The 27,716-nt window shown below is 48.3% G+C and overlaps 2 protein-coding genes across 7 annotated transcripts; both read right to left on the reverse strand.

Annotated features, from left to right (window-relative positions):
- NHP2 (NHP2 ribonucleoprotein) lies at window positions 1–1,476 on the reverse strand. The gene is made up of 4 exons (XM_075164377.1): window positions 1,290–1,476; window positions 1,129–1,198; window positions 952–1,057; window positions 1–260 (listed from the first exon to the last, which is right to left on the reverse strand). The coding sequence occupies exons 1-4, from the start codon at window positions 1,438–1,440 to the stop codon at window positions 135–137; spliced, it is 453 nt and encodes a 150-aa protein (XP_075020478.1). The 5' UTR covers window positions 1,441–1,476; the 3' UTR covers window positions 1–134.
- A 762-nt stretch (window positions 1,477–2,238) lies between these two features.
- BRD8 (bromodomain containing 8) lies at window positions 2,239–27,671 on the reverse strand. 6 transcript variants are annotated; one of them, XM_075164375.1, is made up of 26 exons: window positions 27,588–27,671; window positions 27,113–27,209; window positions 26,369–26,438; window positions 25,303–25,352; window positions 24,080–24,202; window positions 23,855–23,935; window positions 23,328–23,392; window positions 22,578–22,714; window positions 20,499–20,643; window positions 18,832–19,041; window positions 18,134–18,414; window positions 17,174–17,629; window positions 16,722–16,815; window positions 16,465–16,511; window positions 15,876–16,090; window positions 15,474–15,566; window positions 15,204–15,272; window positions 14,303–14,480; window positions 13,544–13,648; window positions 12,659–12,703; window positions 6,845–7,129; window positions 6,263–6,463; window positions 4,799–4,944; window positions 3,963–4,049; window positions 3,460–3,528; window positions 2,239–2,488 (listed from the first exon to the last, which is right to left on the reverse strand). In XM_075164375.1, exons 1-26 carry the CDS (start codon window positions 27,604–27,606, stop codon window positions 2,254–2,256), a joined length of 3,603 nt encoding a protein of 1,200 aa, XP_075020476.1. In that variant the 5' UTR covers window positions 27,607–27,671; the 3' UTR covers window positions 2,239–2,253. The 6 variants fall into 6 exon arrangements, 5 of the variants coding, with proteins under 5 accessions (XP_075020476.1, XP_075020472.1, XP_075020474.1 ...); XR_012675928.1 differs by lacking the exons at window positions 2,239–2,488; window positions 3,460–3,528; window positions 3,963–4,049; ... (1 more) ...; window positions 6,263–6,463; window positions 6,845–7,129 and adding exons at window positions 11,095–11,508; window positions 11,882–12,058; window positions 21,929–22,144; XM_075164371.1 differs by lacking the exons at window positions 2,239–2,488; window positions 3,460–3,528; window positions 3,963–4,049; ... (1 more) ...; window positions 6,263–6,463; window positions 6,845–7,129 and adding exons at window positions 11,095–11,508; window positions 21,929–22,144.
- Between the last annotated feature and the right edge of the window lie 45 nt (window positions 27,672–27,716).

The following is a 27,716-nucleotide window of genomic DNA, read 5'->3' on the forward strand; positions in this document are numbered from 1 at the left end:
TACAAACCACAGACACCTTTATTCACCCCCACGGCGCTCGCCACCCCCCTCAGTGCCCTCGGCAGCGTCTCCACAAACAGGGGGACAAGGACCCGCCACCAGCGCCCCACAGGACGCAGCCTGTCCCCCGCTGGTCACAGCGGCAGGGGCAGGGCCCCCACCTCCTCCAAGCACTCATCGTAGGTCTCCTGGTACTCCTCGTGGGGCTTGATCATGATAACGCAGGTTGGGCGCTTCGAGCCGGCTGCGGCTCCCAGGTCCTGCGGGAACAGAGGGAGGCAGTGGGGGAGGCTGGGGGGTGCCGGGTCCCCCCCGAGAGGGGAGGGCTGACACCCAGCCAACACGCTTCGTGCCCAGGTCTAGCACAGGGAAGATGTCTCTGCCAGCCCCTCAAGCCCCAGCCCGGGAAAAGAACCCTGTTCCCAGCTTCTCTCCCACATCCTGGAAGCGAAGCGCTGGGCTGGCACCTGCCTCACACGCCATACTTCTTCCCCAGGGTGGGGAGCCAGGGTCTGCAGAGCTGCCTGCACCAGGGATGAAGTCCCAAAGACACCAACCCCTGCCCAACCTCCAGTTTACAGAGGAGAGGATGTCCCACCACCACCACACCTTGGCCTGTGCCTCGTTTCTGCAAGCAGCCAGGTCCCAGCTCACAACTACGGGAGGGAAGATGCACCCTGGCTCTGTCCCGGAGATCTCCCGTCCCCAAATGCTGCAGAGACTCGACTAGGGCAAACAGTTCTGTGGTCGCAGAGTGAAACACTCCTACACCTGCGCCATGACCGCTTGTCCCTCTCACGCCCTGCCCACGGACAAGCACAAGCTTTACTCAGACACCAGATCTGCGCCTCCCCGAACGCCTCCCCTGTCACAGCCGGGGCCGGGCGCTGCCCACCGGGTTCCCTCTCGCTGGGGCTGGTTCCTCCTGGCTGCGCAGACCCAGTCCCTCACCGATTTGGAAGGGACGTATGCGTAGGGGAGGCTCCTGTCCTCGCACATGATGGGGATGTGGCAGTACACATCGATAGGCAGCGTGTCGCCGGCCAGCACCGTGATCCTGCAGGGGAAAGCCCGTGTCAGCGGCGGGGCCGGGCCGTGCCGGGGCAGTGGGGCCAGGGCAGCGCTTACCCCTTCTCGCCCTTGTTGATGAACTTCTGGACCTCCTTCACACCGCGACGGATCTGCTTGTGCTTGGCCGCTGCAAGAGAATCACACCGTGAGGGGGCTGCGCCGCCACGGCCCGGCCCGGCTCGGCCCCTGCCATGCCCCGGCCCCAGCCCCAGCCAGACCTTTCCTGATGCACTTGTAGAGCTTGCGCGTCAGCTTGCGGGAGGCGAGCGGCTGGGCGATGGGGTTCAGGTAGTCGAGCTGCTCCCGGTACGAGCGCTCGGGAGTTCCCTCCGCCTCCGCCGCCGCCTCCGGCTGCTTCTCCCGCGCCATGGCCGAGCCGCTGCGCGCTGCCGTTTCCGCTTCCGGGGCACGCGCGGCGCGGAAGGCGTGGCTAACATCCGCGGCTTCTTTGCCAGCCAATCGGCAGCCCCCTCAGGCGCTGCCCGCCCACGGCGCCGACCAATGACGAGCGGCACCTTCCCGCCCCCGGCCCTGCGGGCTGCAGGCCCGCTGCCGCCCCCCCCGCAGCCCGAGGCCCCTCGCCCCGCGGCTCCCCTCGGCCCGGCGCTCCCTCCCCGCCGCCCTCCCCCGGCCGGGGCTCGGGGTGTCAAACACGGGGGACAAGCTTTAACACGGGTCTTTACTGGGGTGCAGTCGGCGCTGGCCTCCCCGGCGGGTGCGGGCCCGCGACTGCGCTGACGGCCTGAAGCGACACGGGGCGGGAACACTCAGCCCGATCCGAACCCCAACATAGCAAGGCCGCAAACGCCCAGGGAAGGCAGCAAACAGAGCTCTCCTGCAGCGCCCCGGGGGTACCGCCAGCCACCTTCACGGGGCTGGGCCTGACTCATCCCAGCTGGTCACAAGGATGATTTTCTCCCCTTTTTTTCGTCCCAGGGAACCCTTCCTCACTGCAGGGCTACGCTGCTGCTTTTCCAGGGAAGAAAGGAGGCTTCCCTTCCAGTTCCTCTCCTAGAAACTGCCTTGTTCTTTATCCCATCAACCTGGCAGCCACCACTGGGGGACAACGAGGTCTGCTGAAGGCCATGGCTGCAGTGTCAGCGCATCCCCTGAGCCCCAGCAGACCTCTTCAGCCAGGGAGACAACACTGCTCCAAAAGAAACAGGCCTCGGTCATGGCTTGTTACCTTCTCCCCCACCCCAGCCTGTCCCTTGAGCACAGGAGGGCTTCACCCAACATCTGCAGCTGCTCCAAGACCTCTCGCTGCATCTCCATGGCTATGCGGTGCACGTGGTGGTTGAAGCTGTTGTACATCACCGCGTTCTGGAACATGAGCATGAGGTCACGCTGGAACTGGACCATGGACTGAATGTGTCCCTTTGACAGTCTTCTCTTTATGCTGGTTAAATCCATGGGTCTACAAAAGGCAGATAGAAGGAGAATTAAATTGCAACCCAGGGCCAGGCATTCTTCAGGCTCTGCATGAATGTGCTTATTCTCGTTTCAGCATGGCCCTGAAAGCACAGCTATTTTCAATCAATTTTATTGCTCAGGACGAAGAGGGGGAGTGAGAAATGTTCTTCTTCTAAGTCAGACAAAAGTAAGTTTAGCCAATGCGACACTTGCTATCCAATCAACTTGGCAGGTCATTAGCAGTCACCTCTAAAAAAATTTGATGTTGAGCTCCAGAGAAGGCAAGGGGAGCGATTCCAGTAATTAGTCTTCATGCAGTCAGTCCAGGTCTTAGTGAAGAAAGAAAAGTTACTAAAATAGGTATCTATTAAAACCCCTTAAAATCGAACGGTGCCACCAGCAAAAATAGCAGTGCTGATAAGGGGAACATGATGGAGAATAAATATTACTTCCCTTATTTTGACAGAATGAGAAAATGAATGGCTGCAGAGAGGACAACTGTGACCAGAATAGAATACGATTCAGCTCTGAAAAATGCCCTTCATCTCTCTGGGAAACAGTCTTATGACCCACTTCTCCACTGAGAGTAAAACATCTGGGGAACAAGCAGTGGATGAGGAGAGGGTATCGATTGAGGCACGCTTCCAATGTGGGGAGAAGAGACTGCTGAGCTGCAGAAGCTGAACCCCCTGCTCAGGCAGGGCTTACAGCTGCATGGACTGTGCCTGGAGTAAGTCAGCCATGCAATGCCGGTGAAGGGCAGGCACAATTCCTGTCAGCTCCAGAGTCAGTGCAAGCTTCCAGGTTCTAATCACCCGGAAGGGAGTTTTAATAGAAGAAATCAGTGGGAGATGCTGGTGACAGCCAAACTCTGGAAAAGGAGAAAGGAAACCATCCCGCTGGCCTTTTGGAAACCAGAGAAGACAGAAAAAACAGAGAGAAATCAACTAGCGAGCACTTCCTCCACAAACTCACCTCTTTACCACATCCCTGTATCCGGGGGCTTGTTTCTCTGACACCGCCTTCAGGAACGGGCCACTGTATCTACAGGGACAAGCACAAAGAATGACCTCTGTCCTCCTCTCTGCCAAAGACAGCATCACAACACGGACCAGTGCTTGCCTCTCCCTGCTTGCCGTGAGGGCCACGGCCAATTAGCAACAGCCAGTATTCGGTGGCGGCGTGACGAGGCATGGGAGGAGGCTGAGCCCCTCGCTGAAGCTGGCTGTGCCAGCTGTGTAGGAAGCAACATTTGGGCTCTGCCACATTAAGCAGAGGAAATAAATATGCAGCGTTCTCTCCAGCTTTGCAGCACAGCTGTTCTTGCTGCAAGGACAGCCAGAAGCAAAGCCATGGAGAGACAAGCCAGCCTGTGGTGGCTGTCCTGGAGGGGAGGACAAGGCCTGGTGACACAGGAGCTGGAACTCAGGGCAATGTGTACAGGAGCCATGTCAATCCAACCCTTTGCCCCCACATACCTGTGACTGGCTATCATCTTCCAGATGGACAGGAGAGTTCTTTTGAAGAGCAAATGCTGCAGGGGGTTTTCCCAGCTCAGCTGCACCCTGTGGAGGGAATATATTGCCAGATCATCACACTTGAGACAAAGTAGGAGGTGGCAATTCTGCTAGCACCCACCACATCCAGGTGGATGAAGCGCAGAGATCCTCCGCTGTAGCTACGCAAAGCCTCTCAGGATGAGATGGTGGAAGCGTTCTGCATCTGAATGTACAACTAAACATCCAGAATGCAGGAAGATGCCGGGCAATAGGTAGAAACAAGATCTGAGCTGAGCAGCTCTAAAGGGCAGGATCAAGTTGGATAGAAAAGCTCATGCTGCTCTGAAGTTCAGAACTTTACTAAGGTGTTTTTTATTTAGTTTCTCATCCCAATAAACTATAGTTTTCCTTCGAAAGGCAGCCCAGGTGATCACACATGTGGCAGAGCCTGCGTGTGACTGACATGCCCGCACCTGCCTAAAGCAGGCTGGTAAAGCCTCTCTTAGGAGCTGGACTGGACATTGCCTGACAAAGCATAATGCCCAGCTCACACAAGGCCTAGCTGCCTCGAGGAAACATGTATTTTTTCATTTAATCTCTTATTTAATGTCTACTCTTCTCACTTCAGTTTAGAATCAATGCCCAAAAAATGCTGGCAGATCCACAGAGAGAGCACAAGTTACCTCCCTCCCTCCTGTTCTCCTTGGCTATCTCACCTTCCTGAAGTGACCTGTGCCATACACTTGTTCTCATGTGAGACAAGGAAAACAACTTTGTTCTGCTGCGCCTGCAAGGGAGCAGACTGAACTACTTACAGCTGCGTGTTGGCAGGACTTGTGGAGTCCAGCACGGCGGCTGCAGAGGTGCTATCACTATCATCTTGATCCTGGGCCTGATTACTCATCTCCTGTGGATGCAGCTCACCTAAAGCTTGTTCTCCAGGTGTCTCCTGAGTCTTGTCCTGATGAGCACAGAGGAAAAGGAAGATATGTCTAAAATGGCAGCCCATCACCTGAATCCTTTATCTAGAAGCTAGCCTGCTGCATATCCCTTTACTGCATCCAGTCTCAACTGGGAGCTAGCTTGCTCTCTGTTATTCCGGAGGATGACGTTTGACCTTATTCAGACCTTCACTGTGCTGCCCAGCACTCCAGTAACAGCTGTGACTGATCTCTTGGATCATAACCACCTCTGGCTAGCACAAACACTGTGGAGCTGACTGGTGCCCAGTGTTGCGCCTGTCTGCTTTCCTGGGAAGAGTCATGGATGTGAGAGGGCGATCAGGAGCTGAGGTAAGACTGCCTCAGGCTTGCTAAAGCTCAAGACACAGATAACAGGATGCCCTAGAGTGCAACAAGGTTGTTTCCTCACAAACTCCCACATGAATATGACAGAGAATAGACTCAGCCAGGAAGGGGAGTGTTGCTGTTGTAGTGATTTGCCAATAAAATATAGAGAGTGACAGGTGCAGGGAGAGAGGCTTTCTGGAGTCCAGAAGTGGGATTATGTGTGGGGGCACCTGAGAACCCTCAACAGATCTGAAGCATGGAGCAGACTCCTCAGGAAGAAAGTGGACACTGTGCTGTGTTTGGCTTTGACCACTGGGAGAACTGCGAGGGAACTGGGGGGAATAACACCGTCATGGCTGAACAGGGCAAGTGCGAGAACCCTGAAAGTTATTTCTGTCTCCAGTGTCTGCGTTTGCAAGAGAACAAATGTGACTGTGGAAAAATGGCACTGTCATTCCACTGCTGTGTCCCAGCAACACATTGCAGGCTGGTGGGAGCCCACAGCCCCCCTAGACACAGGGCTGATGTAAACCCAGGCTAGACAGCGCCTGCTTCCAAGACATGATGGTCTCTAGGGGCAGATGGTTATTGCTATCACAGCCATGTGGGCCTGAAACCAGCCAAGCTGTGTGCTGCATAACACAGCAATTAGAAGAAGGCAAGTATTCCAGCCTTGCCTTAAACCTGAGAGCAGACTGCCAGCTCTCATGAGTCACCTTTACACTGCCAAGGAGCAATTCCTCCAGCTCGCATCTGAGGTTTTGATCTGTAACAAGCTTCCTGTTCATAAAGATACATACTCATACATAAAAAACATCCTTCCCCTCATACATTTCTTTTGCATTGCCCTCCCTGCTGCCTCCTCCTCTGTGTCCCCATCTCCCCACTCGGAACCTGGGACTTCCCCATCTCTTCTACCGCTGATTTCCTTCACCGTCTCTTGTCTCTCATCCAGGACCAGAGGCTCACTTAGGACCACTCCTCCCCTACCTCTCTTCCTGGGAAGTGTTCTTTCTCATCTGCCAGGACATGTAGCTGACTTTCATCTGCTTCTGAGACTGCTGTCCCTGTGGTCTTTTCCTGGCATCTCACATCTTCCCCATCATCCTGCTTCCCAGAGCCACAATAATCCCACTGAGTCTGTGATGACTCTGTGCTGCTAATGCGGAGAGGTTCCATCATCTGGGTTACCTACAACACAGAGATTTATTGCTTCAAATTGTGAAGGCAAAAGGAAGAAGAAATAAGCAGCACAGATGCTATTTTTGCTTTCACTCACAAATGCCTTTCCATTTTTAGGAATCCTTGCAAACCTTCTGATGAAGCCCTGTGTTATTATTACAGTGTCAGTTCACTGACATCTCTGTGCTTTAGGGTGAGCTGTGTTTTGGCAAAGCAGCTGCCTGGTTGCGGTGCCAGCTTTAAATGGGACAGGGAGCAAGTGAACTCGGGGCATCTGCTCTTCCCCCAGACTGTTTCTGTGTGTAGGGGTGGTGGAGGCCCTGAAAACCCTAACGTTTCAGGAGGGCCTGAACTATGCCGCCCACTTTCCTGTCATCCAAACAGCCCTACCTCTGAGAAGAACTGGAGAAGATTCTCGTCTTCATATGGCCTCTCTGCCTTTTGGTAGTCTTCACTATCGTCCTCCCAGAGAGGCTCACTGAGCTCCAGCTCGCGGTCTGCCTCTCGGCTGCTCTCCTCTAGCTTCCCCATGGCCACCTCTGCAGTATTCCTCCAGCTCCCCACGTCCAGATCCAAGCTTGAATCCCAGCTGAGAAGCGACTGGAAGTCACTGTTCTTCTCTGACTCGCTGGGAGACTCTGTCTCAGACTCCCACCACACCCAGGCATGGCCCATCTGCAAACAAACATAAAGAGAGAGAGCAATTTCTTTGTACCCTGATCCAGAACTGCAAAGCCCAGTTCATTTCCTGACATACTCAGAGAGCCAAAGCATGGGAAGGACTTCGAAAGGCGAGCAGCCTACACCTGAACCCACGCTTGACAGCACGTGGCAGGGCTGTAGCTCTGCAACACAAACTGCCATTTCAGAGCAACTGACTTTCAGGTTTTCTGGTGCTTTTGCTGTGCTGCCCGGGGGTCGGTGGGTTACTGTGCTCGGGGGATGCTGAGCTGGTTAGGAGCGTGCGGCTTTGTCGGATACTAGATGTTTAAGGTGCCAAAGGCAGCCAGCAGCAAGCTCAAAACCAAGTCATGCCAGGGCTCCTGAGCTGCTGACAGTTGTCAAAAGCTAGTGACTCCAAGGACAACCCATTGAAATTCCCTTTGCTGCCCCGTGAGAAATTTTTATACGGGAAATAACCTATTACAAACACCACAGAAACTTTGTTTTGAAAGTGACAGATGTGATTTAGCTGGATGGTGATATGTTGTGTACCTGAGCCAGAAGAATTATAACCACGTACAGTCACACACTGACAGGGGACAGTTCTACACATTTCAGAAAATAAGAGTTAGCATTCTCTTAAGAAGGAAGAAACCATTCACTTCATCTCTGTTCATTAGTCCATGCTTAAGTGTCTTCTACTGCATGAGTCCACTATGATTTCTCTAAGTCTGGGGAATTGCTTGCAGAGTCACAGTAACAACAGTAAATGGCTGTTAGAAAAATCTGTCTCTTGCCACTGAACTCAGCTGCCTGGATGCTGTACCTATGGAGAATTCTATGCATTAATTAGCAGTGTCTTTAGAGTTTTCAGTTAATTATGTACAACCTAATTTTTCCAGAATTTTGAACAAGCACATTTCTCACTGATTTCCTTTTGCATTCTCAGGACTGCTAGCACAGCTACAAATAAAGCTGATGCTGCATATCTGGGAGAAATAAGGAATCCATTGGGTTTGGAATGAGAAAACTTGTTTGCTTATTTTATGAATTTACAAGTAGAGCTAGGATCTGAAAGGCCGACCTTCTGAAACCTCTTTCAAAGTTAACTTTAGTGGAAGCAGATAAAATTTGATGAGGTAAGAGATAACATTACCTGCTCTCCGCTTCCAGCTAAAGGAGTTGGGCAAACTGTGATTTCATCTGAAAGCGCTTTCCTGCACCATCAGCAGAGCTGGCCGCACATGCAGAATCAGCCACCGCAGCTCAGCTGAAGAACAGAAAAGCCTTAGCCTCAGGTAATCCATCACTTGTGATCACCTTTCTGTACTCCAGTTGAGAGGGATAAGCATTTTAAAATCAGGAAGCCCAGGGAGCTTGGGTATAAGCACCGATTAAAAAGATTTTCGGCCTTATGTTCAGTTTTACTAAATCTTAGAAGACTCAAGACACCAGAGTGGAACAGCAGCATTAGTGCAAGACAAGCGGGATGAGTGAAATGAGTTCCATACCAATTCTGTACCCTTACCAAACCAAAAAGTAAGGGACAAAAAGATACAGACTTAAACTTTTAACTAAGGCAGTTCTTAATTATGTTGGCTACGTAAGTCACCAGAAAGGAATCATTATCAAATTGGGAAGTTTTAGTTCGCTTTGCAGAGATCAGACACTGCGCAACCCTCACCGATACGAGAAAAAGCTGTTAGAAATAAAAAACACGTCCTTTAAAAGGAAGTTGCACGTCAAAACAAGAAAAATGATAAAAGCCTGAACTCTAGTAAATGAAATGTAGAATCCACAAAAAAGTAGGCAAAAAAAAAAAAAGAAAAAAATTGAAGAACAATTTGCTAAAGACATAAAAGCAAGTAACAACAACAAACCTCATCAAAAACATCAGAAGCAGAGAGCTGCCAGATGATCGTGGGAATGACGCATGATCAGTGCCAAACATCTCAGCAGAAAATAGGGCCAGTTGGAAAAACCAAATTAATTATCGCTATCAGCAGTTGCCACAGAGGAGATCACACGAGACTTTCTCTTGGGATGGGTCTGAGAGCCTGTTTCTAATTAAAATGTCAATGGGGAGGTTTTAGAACAATTTCAGTAAACCTTAGAACCAGCTGGGATTCACTCGTGAGTCCTAAAGAAGCTTAAATATAACATGACCAAACCTATGTGGTATAACCTGTCATTTACATTAGCCACAGCACAAGAAAACCAGAAAAATGCGATTGTTTTATCTGTCTGTAAAAGGGTGGATGTTGGGAGGTGCAGCACAGTAAGCCTGAGCTCTGCACTAGACAGATTAGAACAAAGTGTTAGGAAGAACAAAATTAGTAGTCAGAGCATGAGATGATGAATTGGGAAAGAGGCAACAGGGCTCTGTAGAGAAAAAATCATATCTTAGATTTTTAAAGATCTTAAACATCATTAAAGGCTATTAAAATGTCATGGGGGGAAGAGAAAAGGCTCTTCGAGGGAAAAATACCTGGTTAAGAGAAGAAACCAAGGGTAGGAACGAAAGCAGTGCTTTCCATAATGCAAGTGAGTTACTAGTGGGCATGATAAAGTCCTCCCATGTGCTGCAACTTCAGTTGTTCAACACGGAGAAAGACAGGGCAGAGGTGTTACAGAGGAGACGGAGCCAGACTCTTCTCAGCGGCCAAAAGCAAAAGGAGAGGAGGTAGTGACAAGCTGCACTGAAGGAAATTCAGACTGGATATAAGGTAAATGTTTACTCCATGGGGGTGGGTAAGCGCTGAAACAAATTGTCCAGAGGGGTTAGGGAATCTCCATCCTTGGAGATTTTCAAAACTTGACTAGACAAGGCTCCGAGCAATCTGATCTACCTCTGAAGCTGGCCCTGCTTCGAGCAGCAGGTTGGACTAGGTAAATGCTCAGAGGTCCCCTCCAACTTAAATTATTCCATAAAATACCGGAAACCAAAAGAAACCTTAACTTTTTGTGCTATGACCTTAACAACCTGTAATCTCTGGAAACTGAGGGCATAAAAATTCAAATCAGAAATTTGTTCCCAATTTCAGTATTGAAGGAAAATTAACCAGTAAGCAAACCAAAGGATTCTACATTTCTAGTATCAAATGTAGAGTGATTCTTGGTGGAAATACACCTCAGCCAAACATGGGACTCAACACAGCAGGCACAACCAACTTCAACACAAAACTTGTGAAAATCAAGAGCTCTTAGTAGGTAAGGAGACAGTCCCTCTGGTCTTAATCGCAGTGACTCAGTTTCCTGCAACTTCTGTGTCAGAAAGCTGCGCCCTGTACATACTGCACAAAGAAGCGTAGACCACTCCCGGCGGCTCTAAGCATCAGGAAGGATAACGTTGTTTTGGTTTTTTTTTTTCCCCTGGAAGGTCATGGGGGCAGAAAATCTGCAAGTTTGATCTAACAGATCATATGAGCAGAAAATAAGAAGGTGACTTGAAAATTGTCAGAAAGAACTTAAAACTCAGTTAAGCATCCATGCTGCTGAGGGAAAGAACTGTAATTTCCAGTGGAGAAAAACAGTTCACAAGCTCCAGTGCGAAACCAGGTACCAGCATGCCTACAGCTGCTGGAATGACAGATTTTCACTCTGACTAGTGTACCCATTACAAATCTCTGGAGAAAGAATGTAAGGTACATTTCAATACATTGGTCTCTTAAGGAAAGCTCCAGTGAGACTGTAGTATTTAACTTCTCATGGTTAGAGCTCTTGTTTCATCACAACGGTACCATATTCTCACACACTCAAGCAGGGAGTCTTCCCCTCCATCCAACCACTATGCAACATTCTCATGATTAACAGATTCTCTCTAATGTCAAAGCTCTGCCGTGCTTGTGTGCTATATGGATAACTGGAAGAGAGTTATATTTGCAGATATTCAAGACAGATATGCACCCTTGTACAAAAACTGGGTTCCTCGCTGCAGAGAGCTGCGATGCTCAGTACACTGCACACTGTACACTGGATTTGTTCCCAGACTTTAATATACATACACATTTACACATCACTAGTAAAAATCTGTACACTTCACATTACAGTACATACGAGCCACCAGTTGCTAGCTAACACCAGAACACTGATGAAGCCCAAGACGACTGCCCTAAAACAGGCAGGGGGGCTAGTCTTCCCCTCCAGGGAAGTTTCTTTGGGTTACACATTCCGACGAGACACTGCTTTCCAGAGGGGCAATCGAAGAAGGTCGACGAGGTCCCAGAAATGGACCTGCAGCTTTTCTTCCTCCTCCAACAGCTGTTAACAGCATCGTGCTTGCGCTCCAACTCTTGATGCCAGGTGCTGGGATTTTCTGCCTGCCTGCAGCATCACTTCTTCATCTTCATGTCTGCCTCGATGGCACAGCGACGCCCTCTGGTGCCGCCGTCCTAGTCACAAGGCAAACAAAAAGAGAGAGTTATGCAACCCTAAACACAAAACACTTCCTCCAGCACTCGGGGAGGTAAGGAATTGTGCATCTGGTAATAATTTTTCACACCTTCCAAACAGGAGAAAGGGAAGCTGTCCTAAGAAGACCTGGGCAGGCCTGCCTGCAGACCTACCTAAAATTCACTCTGGACACAGCACAGGTGCGGGAATTTGCAGCATCTCTGTGCGCTGCTGGCAGCCAGGGCAGAGAGAGGCAACAAGGCTCTCACCCAGACAGATGCTTTTGGAGCCTGTACAGTGCAGGCTTTCTCCTAAGTGGCAGATTCTAGCTTGGCTCTTAAGATGGGAAGACGAAACTGCTGACTAACCTACCTTAGCAGCTGCTGATCCCTACGGGAAGTGCTCCTCCAGTTGAGTGACCCTGGCACTAGCTCCCTAGTTTCTCCGCACAGCTCCTTTCCATGAGTAGAAGGCGAGCTGAGAGCTTCCTTTGATCCGCTGCCCTCTCCCTCTGGCTGACATGCTGACTCTCCTGGAGTACTCCTCTGTCTTTAGATATATGCGAGAGAAAAAAACAACTCTCCATCTTCCTCCCCTCTCTCCTCCCCGCAACTCAGAGACTTGGGGTCTCCTGGAGGGAATATTTTTCCAAATATTTCCAGATCACCAAAGGCACAGAGCAAGGTACTTCTGCAGAATATCTTATTTCCCTTCTGGACCATGAGTGATAAAGGAGTACACAGCTGACTCCTCACCTTCCCAAAACCCTTTGTACTGTCTCGAACGTGCGGAAGGGGCAGCTGTATAAGCACGAGAGATGTACGAACTACAGTACTGCACCACTTGGTCTGTCTTCCCACTTACATGGAAAGAAAGCAGGAAAGAAGTTGTGGAAAAAAGCAAAGGCAGATGACAAAACGAGAACACTTGGAACCAGAAGAAAAGAGTGAAGCCCCTCCCACTCACCCACACTGAGAATAAGGGACTGAGATGTTTCTTCTCTAATGATCACGGTTGTACAGCCCCCTAAGTTAAACACACACCGCTGCAATGCTAAGGATGCTGTGACAGCGCAGTGATCACCCAGACAAGGAGCAGAGCACACTGCCAGCAGTACTGCAGTACCTGCTGGAGCCTTTCAATACTTACAAAGAGAGAGAGAAGGAAGGCAGGAGAGCCCATTGGGACACTGTCCTGTTAAAAGGCCAAACAGAAGGACTTATCAGATATCAGATACGGAAATGCACACACCACACAGAAGCACTGAGCCCACACACGAGCATAGAGAAACATGTGCCCCACTCCCCTTCCCGCATGGCACCAGTCTTATGCAGCAAGAACATAAAAATGGATGAAAGAGGGAGAGTCAGAATGCTAGGAAAGGGATATTCCCTCCACAGCCATGGCAAAGCCTGGCCTACCAAACAATCTCCGCACTGTGCAGTCGCCACTAGAAGTAAGCAGGCAGTCCTTGCTGTCACAATGTTGTGTGCAACAGCTGAGAGCACTTGAGATCACTTAATCAAGTCTGGATGTGTCTTTACAGAAGGAAAAAAAAAAAGTCTACATGGCTATTAGTTCAGATCAGTGTGGAAGTCAAAGGTTCTCTGCTGTGTTTTACACAGCAAGCCAGGCTGGACTGATTCCCTGGTTCTAAAAATCTGAGTTGGAAGTGAAGAACATGGCAGAGGCTAATCTTCCAATTCTCTACACCTTCACCTTCCTGCCATATCACGCCTCTTCCAATACTCTGTTCATTTCCCTACATTTTTCATCACTTGTTTTTAAAAACAGGGAACAGAAGTCTAGGGATTACAGAAATAATTTGTAACACCTGCCTCTGGGATAATGTACAGCTCCAGAGCTAAAAACTAATCAATGGACACTTACAGAAAAAATTGTTCACATGAAGACGCCGGAGCCATTGCAATCTCAAAAAACATTCTGCCTATCTTTGGTATGGGAACTTTATGCAGTATCTTGGGATTCTCCAAAAGATACCAAGTGCCCTTCCACAGGGTGCAGCATTCTCACCTTCTCCGAAGCATCTTGCTTGCGAGTGGAGTCTCGCCCACGCAGGCTCTTTGCACTGATCCCTGACTCCGACGTTTGCATGATCAGTTGTGTGGCCAGAAATTGCTGCAAGAAAACCACACACTGTTAAGATTCTCAGGCAAAACAAGCTCAGTTAGTGTCAGTTAACTATCACAAACCACAGGCTGGGAATGGTTAGGTCAGAGGCAGTTTCAGTTCTTTGTCTGCTGCTCAGAATAAGTTCCCCCATTTACCTCAGAAGCCACAAGTCCTGAGCAACTATAAAACCCCAGTTCAAACTCTGTTAGCCCTGCCAGCTGGGACCTGCTACTTCACAAGAAATTTTAAATGGCATATATTCACACGACACAGATTCATGTACACTTTAAACCAGCATAAACCAGCACAGCCACCAAAAGAAGCAATCGCGTCCCCTGTCATTCACCATTCTTGTTGCTTGTTTCTGTTCCTGAACCACACCCTGGTTCTTGCTGGCCTAAGCATTTCCCTGAAGGAAATTAGATTTGAAATTGGTCTGGGCTGAACCTAAAAAACATTTTGCTGTGTTAGTTTTAAATTATCCAAAATCTAGTTCACCACAAACACCTGAGCTAGCACAAGAGAGATGGAGGGAAAGATGGGACTACTTCATTTAAAGACGCTGTGAGTGAAACTGTGGTCTTACAACCAGAAGTCTTCCCCATACCTACGGACCAAGCAGATGCTCTGTCCTGCACTGGCCTCAGCTCAGTACCTTACCTGGATTTGCTCCAGGACATCTCGCTGCATCTCCACAGCCATGTGGTACACATCATGGTCAGAGCTGTTGTACATAACTGCATTTTGAAACATCAGCATAATATCACGCTGGAACTCAGCTGTGGTTCGTATCAGCCCATTCTCAATGTTCTTTTTGATGGTAGATAAATCCATTGGCCTATGAAAGAAATGCAGTCAAAATAGCAACAGAAATATTTAACTCCTTCCCCTCTCTTTTGCAAACAGCCCTGGGTCTGTGACATGTCGAGTTAGACCATCTATTGAATTTAGCCAAATAGGTTCTGCCCCACACAGGCTGTGTTCCTGAGTACCAAAGCCTTGGGTCAGGAGACGCAAGCCGTCCACCAGTTACCATGAATGGTAACAGTGGCGTGACAGATGCCTCAGGAGAGGCGTTTGCATTCTCCAGCCATCGCTGAAGGAGACACTAAGGAGCTAGAGCTGCAGCCACTGAACTCTTTAGGAGAGATTTTGGGGGCTAGCAGGGGATTCTGGTAATTCTTTCAGAAGAGTCCACTATTTGGGACAGTGAAAAATGCTGATTAAAGAAGATAGGTCTTTGGAATTTCAAAGATTAAATCCTACTCTCGAATAGAAACTGGGAGAAGCAGATCAGTCACATATCACCTTACTGATAAAAAAATGTTCTGTGTAAGTTAGTGTACTTCATTCAAAGACAGAGCTGTTTAAAGACATTTATCTGAAGATGACCCTTTTCTTGGGGAAACCTGTTTCTGACTGAATCATGCCAGAAAAAAAATAATTTTCCAAGTCTTGAAAGTCTGCATGGCAGCCAAAACCGACATCATTCCTGCCACAAATCCCTACACAAATATGCAAATATACGGAGTTCTAATGACAGAAGACTGCTGAGACTCACCTCTGCACAATACTGTGGTAGCCTGGTGCTATATCGTCAGTTACAGGTTGTAGAAAGACATTGGCGTACCTGCAGAGAGGAGTCCACTTAGTGCCCAGTCCTTGCTGGTAAATATTTGTTTCATGCTCTCATGTTTATTTGTCTGCTACCAGTAACAGTATGATTCATCATCTCCCGGTACCAAGGCAGATAAGCCTCCGAGATGGGAGCGCAGAGACTTGTCTAGGATTAGTCACTTCTTTCTGCCAGTTCTCAAGACATCAAACTCACCTGTGATTAGCTGCTGCTCTCCAAACTAGCATGATGGCTTTCTTCCAGATCTTCTGGGCCTGTATTGCTTCCTGGTCTTCACTGCACACTGAGCTGGGAAGAAAAGAATAGGAATTCCTTCAGGAGTCTGCATGCTGCCTCAGAGCAGAAACCTTATGGTTTCTTTTGCCTTTGACATGCCTACGCTAATCCACGCCAAAGACAGAAAGAAAAAAATGGGACCTGGTACTATGGCGCTGCCTGCAAACTTGCACTTGTAAGCAAGGAGAACCAGACAAATCATCAACAAATTTCCCCTTCGGACCCACTCAACCAGCAAAACAGAAATGAGAATCCTATGCTCCCTCTACAAAATAGCCTGGGATTTGCACCTGTGTCCCTGGGAGCTTCACTGATACTCACAACTGCGAGGAGGCTGGGCTGCTGGGGATGGAGTCGGCTAGCGTGTGAGACTGTAGAGGTGCATTATGGACACTGAAGCCATCATCGCTCTCACTCACGGGGGGTTCATTATCCATCTCCGATAGATATCCCTCACCCTGATCTTCTTCTTTGGGTTCCTCCAAACTGGCAGCCTCACTGGCACCATCCTCATCATCCTCTTCACCCTGCCCATCCTGAAACACAGAGAGTTCATGAGTCTGCACAGCCAGCTACAGCAGCAACTCAGAGCCTCCAAAGCAACTATGGTTCAGCAAGCAAAATAATTTTCTTGCTACAGCTGCTGACAACTGTACAGGCACTTTCACAAAATCCTAGCAACTCTATCCTGCCCTGCCTCCCCCCGCAGAAACTGAAACACACATACACACAGCTTTATAGTGCCTGAAGCCATCTCCCCTTTAGCTCCAACTGCAGACTGCCCAATTCTCTTCTCAGTGCAGAAAGCTGAAAGCAAGCTTTGCTTTTCAGCAGATGGGAGCCAGGAAGCAGCAGTAGCAGTGAGATGTTACTAATGAACCCAAGATGACTACAACCAATCTAGAATTACCTTCATCTGACTCCTAAACAGGGCTTGGGCCTCCTCCTTCATTGACTCTGTGAAAAAAAGAAAAGCAGAAAGGTTGATTCTCCAAAGCAGTCTTTCCTACAAAAGCTCCTGCACCAATGCCTGCTGTCCTGCAGTAATTACCACTGTTCCTACACGTATCTTTTCTCCCTCCTCCCCAAAAAACCTGAACCAGATCACTGACATCTATCCAGCTAATAATGTTGCATGTAAAAGATTTCCTAGCTGAATTAAGTTACCTGACAGCTCAAATTTGTGCTGAACATCAGCCTGTGAGGAGTCTTCACTCACATTTGGGACTTGTGGAGGGGATGAATCATCATCAGGTGGGGTCTGGAGGGAAGAGAAATGCACAAATCTAGATGTTTGTGTCAGCTTACTTCAGTGAAGGTGTGGGCACATCTCACTCACCCTAACCTAACTCCAGGCAATGAAGTTCACTGAGCACCTTCCCAACAGCAATTCTGCACATGGGCTGGGGGAGATACATAAAGGTACTGCCTAAAGCAGAGAGCTTCTCTGCAGATCGAACAGATCAGCAGCATGACTCCCAAGAAAACAAGTCAGTCACATTCATTGAAGGGTCACTCTCAACCCAGCAGTCATCCTTCCTCTAAACTTCTCTCCTGCCTGCCACAACTGCTCCCTTCTTTCACCACACCAGTTCCAGACAGCCTCTCTGCTCACATACCTCTGTCTTCACTGCATTGTGCACTTCATCTTCTCCCTTGGCCGATTCTATCTCAATTTCAGAAGTCTCTCCTGCTGCCACAGCTGCTCTTTGATCTTCTTCTATGTCTTGAGTTCTAAGCTCTGGTGTTTCCGTCACTCTTGCAGTTGCTGGTATGGTTTCCTCAGGGCCCAGCTGATTCTGCTCCTGCTCTGCAGGTTCTGTCTTTATTTCTGATCCCAGCTCGCCAATGCCCATTAGGTCTCGAATTCCCTTTGCCTCTGGCTCCTCACACTCCAGTCTCTCCTGCTTCACAGTCACCGACACTTGGGGTATCTGGGCCTGTTTCTCGTGCTCCTGACGAATTGAGTGTTCCCACGGGCCAGGCAGGGTCTGAGGGTCATCAGTATCTTCACAGAAAGAAGACAGAGCAGCTTCAACAACTGCTGCATCCAGGACTTCAGGGTGGTCATCTACCTTTATTGCCAAAACAAACACACAGCAGTGCAGGCCAAGGTCAGAAAGAGGGATTAAAAAAAGTTCGTGTTATTTGGTAACGAGACAATTGTGGAAAACCCGGTATACTGGGTTTATAAAGTTTCCTTTTGCAGCCAGACTCATATCACTCCCTATGGAGTCTCCTGTGGAGCTTCAGTTTCAGAAATACAGCACTCCTGGAAAGTATGCTGCAAGCAGCACTCATTTGTCTGCCAGAGATGTGACCCAAACCCTACTCAACATGAGGAAAAAAGAGATTTTTTTCTGCACTCTGAAGAGGAGTACCAGGCTAAACATGGCAGACTAGCAGCAGTGGTGCCATAGGGTCATTTCCTATTGATCTGGACAACGATGGTGAGAATGTGCATTTTGAAGTTATTTCTTGCTTGTTTAAACTAACTAAATTGGTGAACAGTAATCACTTGAGATTAACCTAACTGGATGTGGAGCAAAAGGTACTGGCACTCTGCTTTGCCCATTTACCTTGTCCTCAATGATGGCTATAATATTTCCAACAGTATCGAAGTCCAGCTCTTCCCCCGTATAGGACACTGCAATGTCCATTTTCTCAGCCAAATCCAGGTCTTCTTTCCCATCCATGCAGTGATCTTTGGAAGACCCTGCAGCGCTGCCAGCCCCAGAACCCAGGCACTCTTTCTTGATGGAATCAATGATCATGGATATTTCACTGCTGTCCATGGACACTGTCACGGTATGGGAATCAGACACTGCCTCCATGGAAACACAGGCTTCTGGCTGGCTCACTGCACAAGGATGAGAGTGACAATCAGAGACCAATCTGGAGAAGTCAAGCCCACATAAACAAATACTGCAGCAGATAAGACCAAGCATCAACCGCAAGTACCCCAAGTCCACCCACACCACCATGGCTTAGAAAAATAAGACAAATACGGGTTTGCTATCCCACAGTAGAGACAAAGTGAGATTCCAGCCCTTTAACCACAATCCAGCAACATACCATTAGCACCCCCACCCCCACCCAGCAAATCCTGTTTAAAACCATCTGTTTACACCAGAATCCAGCCGTAACCGTCCTTTCATCAAGGATGGCGAGTCTAACGTGATAAAAGGCCAGCTGAGAGCTCGCTGGATGCTGATCCCAAGGGAATTTCTGTTTTTCAGCAGTGCATGACCTACGAGTGCGTAGTTCAGGAACGCACCTGTGGCTACGCTTTCTGGAGCTGCAGCTGGTGGCACAACGGATGGTGCTGACAGCGTGGGCATCATGACAATGGTTGCCTGCGACACAGGCTCTACGGGGGGTGGCAGGAGCTTAGCTGGAGGTTCGCTGGCAACAGCGGAGAAGGAAGCAAGAGGTGAGGTGAACTGTGCAGGACCAGCTTCTAAAAGCCGGGAAAGCGTAGGAGCACCTAACAGAGAGTAGAAGGGAAAAGCACATGAGCAAGAAGCAGCCACCACTGAAGTCCACAAAGCCACCACTGGGCTCTTCACTGTCTGGTGACTTCTTCTGGGAAAAGACACTGAGAGGTACCTATAAATGGTCCCAAAAGCTATATGGAGAACCTGCACCAAAAATGCATGACTCCTTTGTGCGTGCTGTCTGAGACAGAATCATGCAGACTATGGGACACTGTGTTCAATGTAAGGGCTGGACAGGCTAAGCCACACATGCAGAGAGATGCCCTTCCAAAGGCTCATCCCAGTACTATTACGGGAAATCTGAAAAACAGTGCTGAGAGAGCCACATGAGGTAAGCCAAGACAAACAGTCATCACAGGAGCTGGAAGGGAACACAGGGGATCCCTCTGCAGGTCCTTCCTGGAGAATTCCTCTTATATCAAAGGTTGCCACTCATCTTAGCTGTAATTTCCAGTCTGAATTTACTGAACTGTCTGGACCAAATTAACAGGTCTTAAAGAACAGACATGGATAAGGAAAGTGAGATTATTCACATGGAATTACATATGAATGAATGGCATAAATCCTCAGTTGCAGACAACGTGACTAAACCACTGGTTAGCATGAGCTGAGAAGAAACTTCACCTTAGGCAGGTTGTTCTGACAAGGCCCAATACAAAGACTCTTGTGCTGTCCATCTCACCACCCTCTGTGGAACTTACTCTGGAGGTCACAGTCCACTGTGCTCTAATCCTCAACAGATCTCTAAGCTAAAGCAGAGGTTAAGACATACGAATTCTCCAGATTCACAGGGAGCTGCAGTTTGACACATCGGGAATCATGATACTAAACCAATTTTTCCTCAACTTCCTGTAAACTAACCCTTTCTTTCTACACTGAAATGCCTGGTGTTAGCCAGTGTCAAAACCAAAAAACTAGACTGCATGGACGAGGATCTAATCAAGTCTAATTGTTTCAGTCATTTTAGATGAAGGCACTCTTTTTTCTGGAAGGATTAGAGTAGTCTTAAAAAAAAGTAGGGGTGAGAGGGACGGGCGTACAGAAATAGGAATACAACTCATAAAGTTGTATTTTTTTATAAATACAACTCATAAATTTAGACTAGATATAAGGAAGAAATTTTTTACAATGAGGGTGGTGAAACACTGGCACAGGTTGCCCAGAAAGGTGGTGCCCCATCCCTGGGAACATTCAAGGTCAGGTCGGACGGGGCTCTGAGCAATCTGATCTAGTTGAAGATGCCCCTGCCCCAGCAGGGGGGTTGGACTAGATGACTTTTAAAGGTCCCTTCCAACCCAAACTATTCTATGATTCTATTCTGTGATTCTATAAAGAAGCCCCCAAACCAGGCAGGCTAGATGTCCTTCATCTCTCTCCAAAGAGAATTCATAGAACAGTCTGAAGGTACATCTGAAGGGAGAACTGTACAGGGAGAGTCCTGAGTTACCTGAAGCAGCAGGAGATGCAGGGACAGCACCAGGTGCCGACTGCATTTCCCCACTGTGCAGCACTGGAAGGACGCTTCCTACCTCCAGCAGGACTCCTGAGCTGTTCATGTGACCAGAAGCCACTGCCATTTCGTTTTCACCAACCTGCCAAAGGAGGACACAATTGAAGTTCCTGGAGATACCATCGCATCAGTGATTCTCTGCCAGATATGCACCTCCAGGAATATGTCCATCATTTGCTGTATCAGCGTTTCTTTTGCGCTTTTAGTCCAGTCTAGTCCCTGCCTGAGGCCCCTTATGCAAGTGCACAACATGACAGTCTGAAGCTAATTGTTGTTCTTCAGCTACAACACAGCTGCAGTGCCACCTTCCTTTGAAGCTAGTCCAAATACATAATTTGCTCTACCTTAGTTCCTCTGTTCAAGGACCTCACAATCCTTTACAGGTACGAGTCTCTCTACCCCCCAAGATGGCATGGAACTATCCCTTATTTTGAGTTGAGGGAAACTGAAGCACCAAGATGGAAAGTAACTCTATCAAGGTCACATAGTAAATCTATGATGGACCTTGAAGCAGATGTAAAACAGTCCTGTCGATACAAAGAAAACCCCGTCTTCCACAGCCATCATCTTTCCTTGCTCCACCCTATGTTACATTGCACCCTGCAAACATAGAACCCATGGAACATTTACCCAACCTAACAAATAGAAAAGACCCCAGATCTGACTATTAAAAAAAGAAAGTCAACAGCAATACACGGATTCCATCACACAAGCACTAACAGAGAGAATCCCTGCCACGGGCAGGCTGATGGCTGCTATTTTCAGACTGGGCTCTGAACAGTGTCGGCAACAGTCACCTAAGACTTCCAGAGTCACTAACACCAGAAGGGTCAGAGTGGCTTGTCATCACAGTGATTTTAATAACCGTCTACAACTACGAGAAGACTGAAGCACTTCAATATTGGTCATAAAACCCACTAAAGGACTCCCTACTCCTACGCTAAGACCCATTACACATATTGAAACTCAACTTCCTGCCAAGATGTAAAAACGACTTGTGAGCCCAAAGTAGAAATCGCCAAGAACACCTCCATGGAGCCTGATCGGGATGATGCTAACACGCCCCCTCCCCCAGGGAGAATGATTTCCTCCAGCAAAGCCTGCAACTCCAACTCCTTACGACTGAGGGGAGACAGTCAGTCCTATGTGCTGAATAATTCCTGCAGTCCTGCACCCACAGTACTGCTGGGAAAGGGTCCCACCTCTGTGGCTCATAGGGGTAATTATATCTCTCAGGTATCGCTTCTGTTGGGACTCTCACAAAAACTCTACGTTTTTAAAAAGCCTTTGCAGCTCCCCCTTTTTCAGTGGGAGAGTCTGGAGCAAATTGTTTGTGTGCTTGCATATATGAGCAGAGAGCTCCATACCAGCCTGGGGCTTGTGGGCAGGAGACTGCCCTTCTTCAGCAGCTCTGAGAGCAGAGGGGAAGGAGGCGGAGTTGCTTTTTGTCCTAGCATCTTTTTCTGGGGTGAATCATCAGTGACTGGGGTCATGGGGGCATCCAGGGGAGCAGAGCCTGGAGGGGTGTCAGGGATTCCAATGAAGGAGGCAACTGGGGTGCTGGGCAATGTCCCTGGAGTGACCTGAGAAAGAGAAAAACCACACTGTTCAAAGCCACACTCCACCACACGGACTAGCCCCACTTGCTGCTTCCCCCAAGAGCATTGATCCAGCACACCACAGACACCTACTCCATTCACTCGCTACACCTGCTCCAGGCATATGCTTTCACCCTTTCCCTGCTCTGTAGTGCCAATTCCCAGGCACACACAGAAGACTGCCTGGCCAACCCACTGATGCCCCTACGTAGCCTTCGATCCAGGCACCTGATCATCACAGACACGGGAAAGGACACGTATCTCGAGCAGCACCGTACATCAACCACACTACAGCACTACCACAACGAAAAGTCTGAAAAATAAGGCAAGGGCTTCTCCCAAGGCTCCTGTTCCGTGATGGACACAGAGCCCCATGTCCCAAGCTGGTCTTTCCCTCTAGCAGGGGAAGCATCCTTACCCCCGGACTGGCCTCGTCCACAGCAGGCTGAGACAGATCTCCCAGAGCATAGTCTCCCCCGGGGGAGGTTGAGCCTGCAGGCGAGCGAACCATCACACCTGTCAATCGTCGTGGCGGATTCTTAATGGCCTGACGAGCTGGAAGAGAACAGAAAAAAAGAGTGAGATTCCAAAACTCCACCTTGGACAGTCCCTGAAAGTTACCTCTGACTTTATCCTAAAGAACCCTAAGAAAACAATTTATATTGTAGGAATTTCTTGCACCACACTAGGCTCAGGTCACAAATAATACTAGCATTGGGTAATGCACTTTAATTTCAGATCTCCATAGCAGTTGGGTATTCACCACCTCTCACCACTGGTAGTTTAGTTCACTGAATTGCCCTAAGAATTACAAATGAATTAAATATTCAGAACAAATCTTTCTTCCTTTTATCTTCAGACAATAGTAAAACTATAGGGAAAACTAAAGGGGTGAAGAGCCTGACATTCTAACAGAGAGCTCCTTGCTAATCCTGCTTCTTCTTAGGTATACCTTTTCTACAGAATTTGTTCCCTTCTCGGAAGTCTCTGCATTTTGCCCTGTTACAAATACAGTGCTGGAAAGAGAATATAATCTTTCTTTCCAACTCCTAGGGTCACGGAATTCCTCCTGAACAAGACTTAACAAGACTTAAATATTTCCCAAATGTTCTTAAGAACATATGCATCTCTCTCTGAGGAGGAGTAAGGAAGCTCATTTCCAGCTTACCCTGATAAGCAGCGTCTGTAGCCTTCCTCTTGACTTCTGCCTCCTCCTCCTCCATTTTTTTCTTTCTGTATATGGAACCAAAACTTACTGTCACACAGTGTCCCACTTTCCCTTAGTTCCTCCTGCAGCTTGCTGACCCCCATCCCATTATCTCCAGACAACAATGACCTGCCTCTGCGGACTCAGGCTCAAATCCTCTGAGGAGGGAAGCAGAGTCAGAGGCCAGTCGGAGAATGACACGCTTGGCAGGGAATTTCACTTCCAGCTGATTATCAAAACAGAAGAGGCAAGCATGATGTTGCAAGCCATCACCGAGCTCTTCACTGAGAAGCTCCAAAAGATGTTCCACACAAGTTGGTGTCCCCCAATCTAAACTAAGTCCACCCTCAGAGGCCAAAGCATCTGCCCAGCTGCCCTGCTTCTCTTAACCCAATGTATGCAGAGCAAGAGGTGCCTGACAAACACACAGTGTCAGGCAACTACAATCTCAGAAGAAAGCATAACATGGAAATAATTAAATAACCCACATCATAATCTCATTGCACAGCTCCTCCAGTCTGTTATCCATGTGTCCGGCCTGGATCAGTTCTGCATCCTTCTTGAGTTGCCTGTAGTCAGAAAACCTTCTTACTTATTTATTACTGAACAATAAGTCCTAAGCAGCATTTTCACCCCAAGCACCAACCCACTTAGGCCCCTTTTTCAAGACAGGACTCTCAGATGCACCACAGCTTAATGCCTCTGCCACATACCTGTATTTCTCCTGTGTTTCTTTAATCATTTTCTTCAACTCCTCAACTCGTTCTGCAGTCAGTTTTCGCACAATAACATCTTCTACAGTTTCCACAACTTCTCCCTTCTCCCCACGTTTTCTCCTATAGAATAAGAGAAAAAACAAAAAAGTTAGACATGAAACACAGAAAACCCCAGTTCTCCTTTTATAAATGCCTGCTGTCTGTCATTCCTGACAAACATGCACAAAAGAAATCAACCTCCTCTTCAATTTCTTTTAAATGATATTGGACAGCACAATGTTCAAACAATCTCTTCTGAAAAGTTTATCTAATTCTTAAATGCGTCCAGTGTTAACGACTTCAGGGATAGATCAAAGATGCAAGCCCCCTGCAAATTCTCAACCTGAAAAAAATCAATCATTCAACTTCAGAGAAAATTCTTACTACCCATGAAGAAACATCTATTTCTTTCCTCAATAAGTCTACTCAGCCTTTTGTCTTTGCACCTCTAGTACTGAAGATCACTCAGCACTATCACAAATACTACTTTTAAACACCCTGCCTTTAATTTAATTTGATGTGAAGTCTCAAAAACAAATGCCTGGATTTAGGAGTGAGAAATATCTGAGACCACAAAGCTGTGGTGATAGTGTTGATAAGAAAACTATAAGAAACAACTGGAAAATAGAGACAAATACAAAATGTTTCCCCTTCTCACTCTCGCTGTCTTTTCTACCCCTATTCTGAATGATAATTTTATGTGTAAAGCTTCTGATCAATAAGATTAATATGTAGTGTTTTATTCTAGCCAAATAAATGTTTCTTTTTGCTGCATTAAATCCCCAAATGCACACTGCAACTCTTACAAATGGAGCTGTGGCAAAGAGGCCCCAATTACCCTGCCACATATTGTAACGACAGTAGGGGTGTATGGAAGACACTAACAAGTACACAGTGACCAGTTTTAGAACCATGTAATACTGAAATACTTCAGTCTTATGAAAAAAGGAGACAAGATAAGGAGATGTGGGAAGCATGTTTTAAGAAATACCTTGGGCTTGCCAATCTCCCCATCTGCCATACCCTGATCCCACTGTCCACTCATGCCAGCTATCACAACTGAATTTCCTCATTCCTGTACGCTCCTTTTGGGAGGAGCACTATCAAGCTCTTTGCTGTAAGAACCAACAAGTCCACCCAAAATTGCTGCAGTCTGCACTTGCTTCAGACTTTGTACTCACTTGGGGGTCTCCGTAGTCTCCAAGAGCTCTGAATACTGAGATGCACAGTGCTAAGAAGAAACAAAAGAAAGTCAGAGGACACCAAAGAGTCAGCATCAGCAAACGCCCATCAACAAAGCCTACAGGGCACTTAGTCCTACTTCTTCAGAGGTCTAACACTTTATGAACATATCTGACAGAGTTTGCCCCATGGCTATATTTTAGTGTAGCGCAAAGTGAGGAAGCATATTCGCTCTTTTACTCTAGAACTGCCCAGGCTGATCTCCAAAACAAAGCTAAAGAACAGACACTCCCAACTAACAATTTAGAAATCAAAGCAGGCAAGCATGATTAGGAAAACTGTAGACGTAACGTTTCTGTCTGTGAACATGAACCAAAAATATTTAAATGGAAAAAACAAAATAACATTATATCAAGGCCAGTTTCATAGCTTAGCAGAAACAGTAAGGAACATAAAAACCCCAACTTCTCCTCCCTTGATTCTCTTAATCTCTCTGTCTCTTATACAACAAAAATCCCAGGTGCTTGCTCAAACAGCAGGACACACCAAAATACACGGGCATTCACAAATTCCTGGGGCAAGAAATTCTGCAGCTTAATGACATGCCTGGTGAAGAACACTCTCTTTAGGCTTGCTTTGAATCTGTCTCCTGTTAGTCTTACTTAATAGCCTCTAAATCTTGTACTGGACAAAGCTCTTTCAATTAATGCTCATTCATCCTCAACTTCATGCCACTTCTGATTATACAGACACCTGTCGTATCTCCCATTATTCATGTCTTTTTTATGTCGAAGGGTTCTACCTTACTTAGCCATCCCTTACAAGGAAGCTGTTTCATGTCTTTGATCATCCTTGTCTTTTCCTTAACCTTATCCAACTGTACTGTAAGCTCAAATTTAATTTCAGAAACAGAAAAAAGTATTTAATCTGATTTATACAAAACTGATTTTTTAAATTAATTTTGCTATCTTTTTTAAAAACAAGAAATACATTCTCTTAGGCAGCTGTCTTTTATATCCCATGCAGAACCCATTTTTTTCCAAGACTCAACTGCCAGTACCTTACCTTCTGGGAAAACCAGTCAGGTGGGCGTCCTGGCTCTGCAAAAGGTTTGATAGCTCTGCTGACTGAGACCCTACAGGAGAGAAATGGTAAGTCACCGTCAACTTACTTTCTTCCCCAACCAACATGCAGAGAAAAGATGCTGACCTGTCTTGACATTCATCACTGAATAGCCCCCGTAAACACAATGAACTTGCCGATGAGTTGTTATGTTTGGGAATTGTTGAAGTACAGCCCTTGGACTCAAAAATATTTGCCCAATCCCAAACAAACAACACCTTCCCTTGCTTTGAAAAGCAAGTTTCTAGCTTTTGATGACACCATCACATTTCCACAAAAACTTTACTTTGGAAAAAGGCAGCAAAACAAGTGCAGAAGCAATGCACAGGACTGTGATCAAATATCCTCCTGGACCACAACTCACCGCTTCCAATTTATGTTGGAATAATGTTACTCTTTGTTCTGATTAACACACTTGTGTTTTCACACAATAGTTATGAAAGAAGCAAAAAGATTTTCAAGGTACACGTCTAATACTTCCATCTTTAATAGCCCAATTTTGTTTAGAGCAGAAAGTACACAGAAAGCAGAAGTGTTTATGACTAACTGTTGCACAACAAAGTGGCATGGTGAAAAAACATGCACCAGTGCAGCACGCAACCCGTGCTTTGCCCCGGGAGTCCGGTGCCTGTGCCCACCCGAAGGCAGAGCAGCGCACACAGCCCTCGCCCAGCCCCGCTCCCTTACCAGTTCTGGTCCCCGCTCCGCATGACGGACGAGGCCAGGCAGAGCTTCTCGCGGATGGACCAGGGCTCCGTGGGGCCGGCGCTCAGCAGCTTGTGCTCTGCCGGGAGAGGGGAAGGAGTGCACGGACCCGCCTCCCCCCTGCGCAGCCCCGGCAGCACCCCCGGGGACCCCAAACCTGGAACCCCGCCCCCGTCCGCTGGCCCCGCCCCCTCCCGCGGCGGTGACCCCGCCCCCCGCGGCGATGACCCCGCCCCCCGCGGCCGCACGAACCATAGCCCCACCCCTCTCCCGGGCCGTTAGCTCCGCCCCCTGGCGCCACCGTTGGCCTCGCCCCCTCCCTTCGGAACTGCTCAATTCTCCTCGGGCCGTTCCCTTGCCCCCTTCCCGCTCCCGCCCCGCTGCCGCGGGCCGCCACCGCTCCCTCGCCACCGCCCACCCGCTCCCCGCCGCCTCTCCCGACAGGCCCCGCACTCACTGCCCGTCCCCGCCGCCATCTTCCCCGCCCGGCCCGAGGGAGGCAGGGCGGAGCCGCGCGCAAAGCCCGCTGGGAGGCGCGCGCGCCCCCAGCCGTCTCCGGGCGCTCGGGCGGCCGAGCGCTCGGGCC

This window comes from Calonectris borealis, chromosome 15, assembly GCF_964195595.1.
Source record: "Calonectris borealis chromosome 15, bCalBor7.hap1.2, whole genome shotgun sequence".
Lineage (NCBI taxonomy): Eukaryota > Metazoa > Chordata > Aves > Procellariiformes > Procellariidae > Calonectris > Calonectris borealis.

Excerpts from the sequence above, each read along its gene's own strand:
- NHP2 (XM_075164377.1), bottom strand. The coding sequence starts at position 1,440 with ATGGCGCGGGAGAAGCAGCCGGAGGCGGCGGCGGAGGCGGAGGGAACT. Across the intron at positions 1,199-1,289 it reads CTACAAGTGCATCAGGAAAG|CGGCCAAGCACAAGCAGATC; the intron begins GTCTGGCTGGGG and ends ATTCTCTTGCAG. Across the intron at positions 261-951 it reads CATACGTCCCTTCCAAATCG|GACCTGGGAGCCGCAGCCGG; the intron begins GTGAGGGACTGG and ends CTGTTCCCGCAG.
- BRD8 (XM_075164375.1), bottom strand. Across the intron at positions 19,042-20,498 it reads TGCATCTCCTGCTGCTTCAG|GTGCTCCTACGCTTTCCCGG; the intron begins GTAACTCAGGAC and ends ACTCTCTGTTAG. Across the intron at positions 16,816-17,173 it reads ACAATGCAGTGAAGACAGAG|ACCCCACCTGATGATGATTC; the intron begins GTATGTGAGCAG and ends TCTTCCCTCCAG.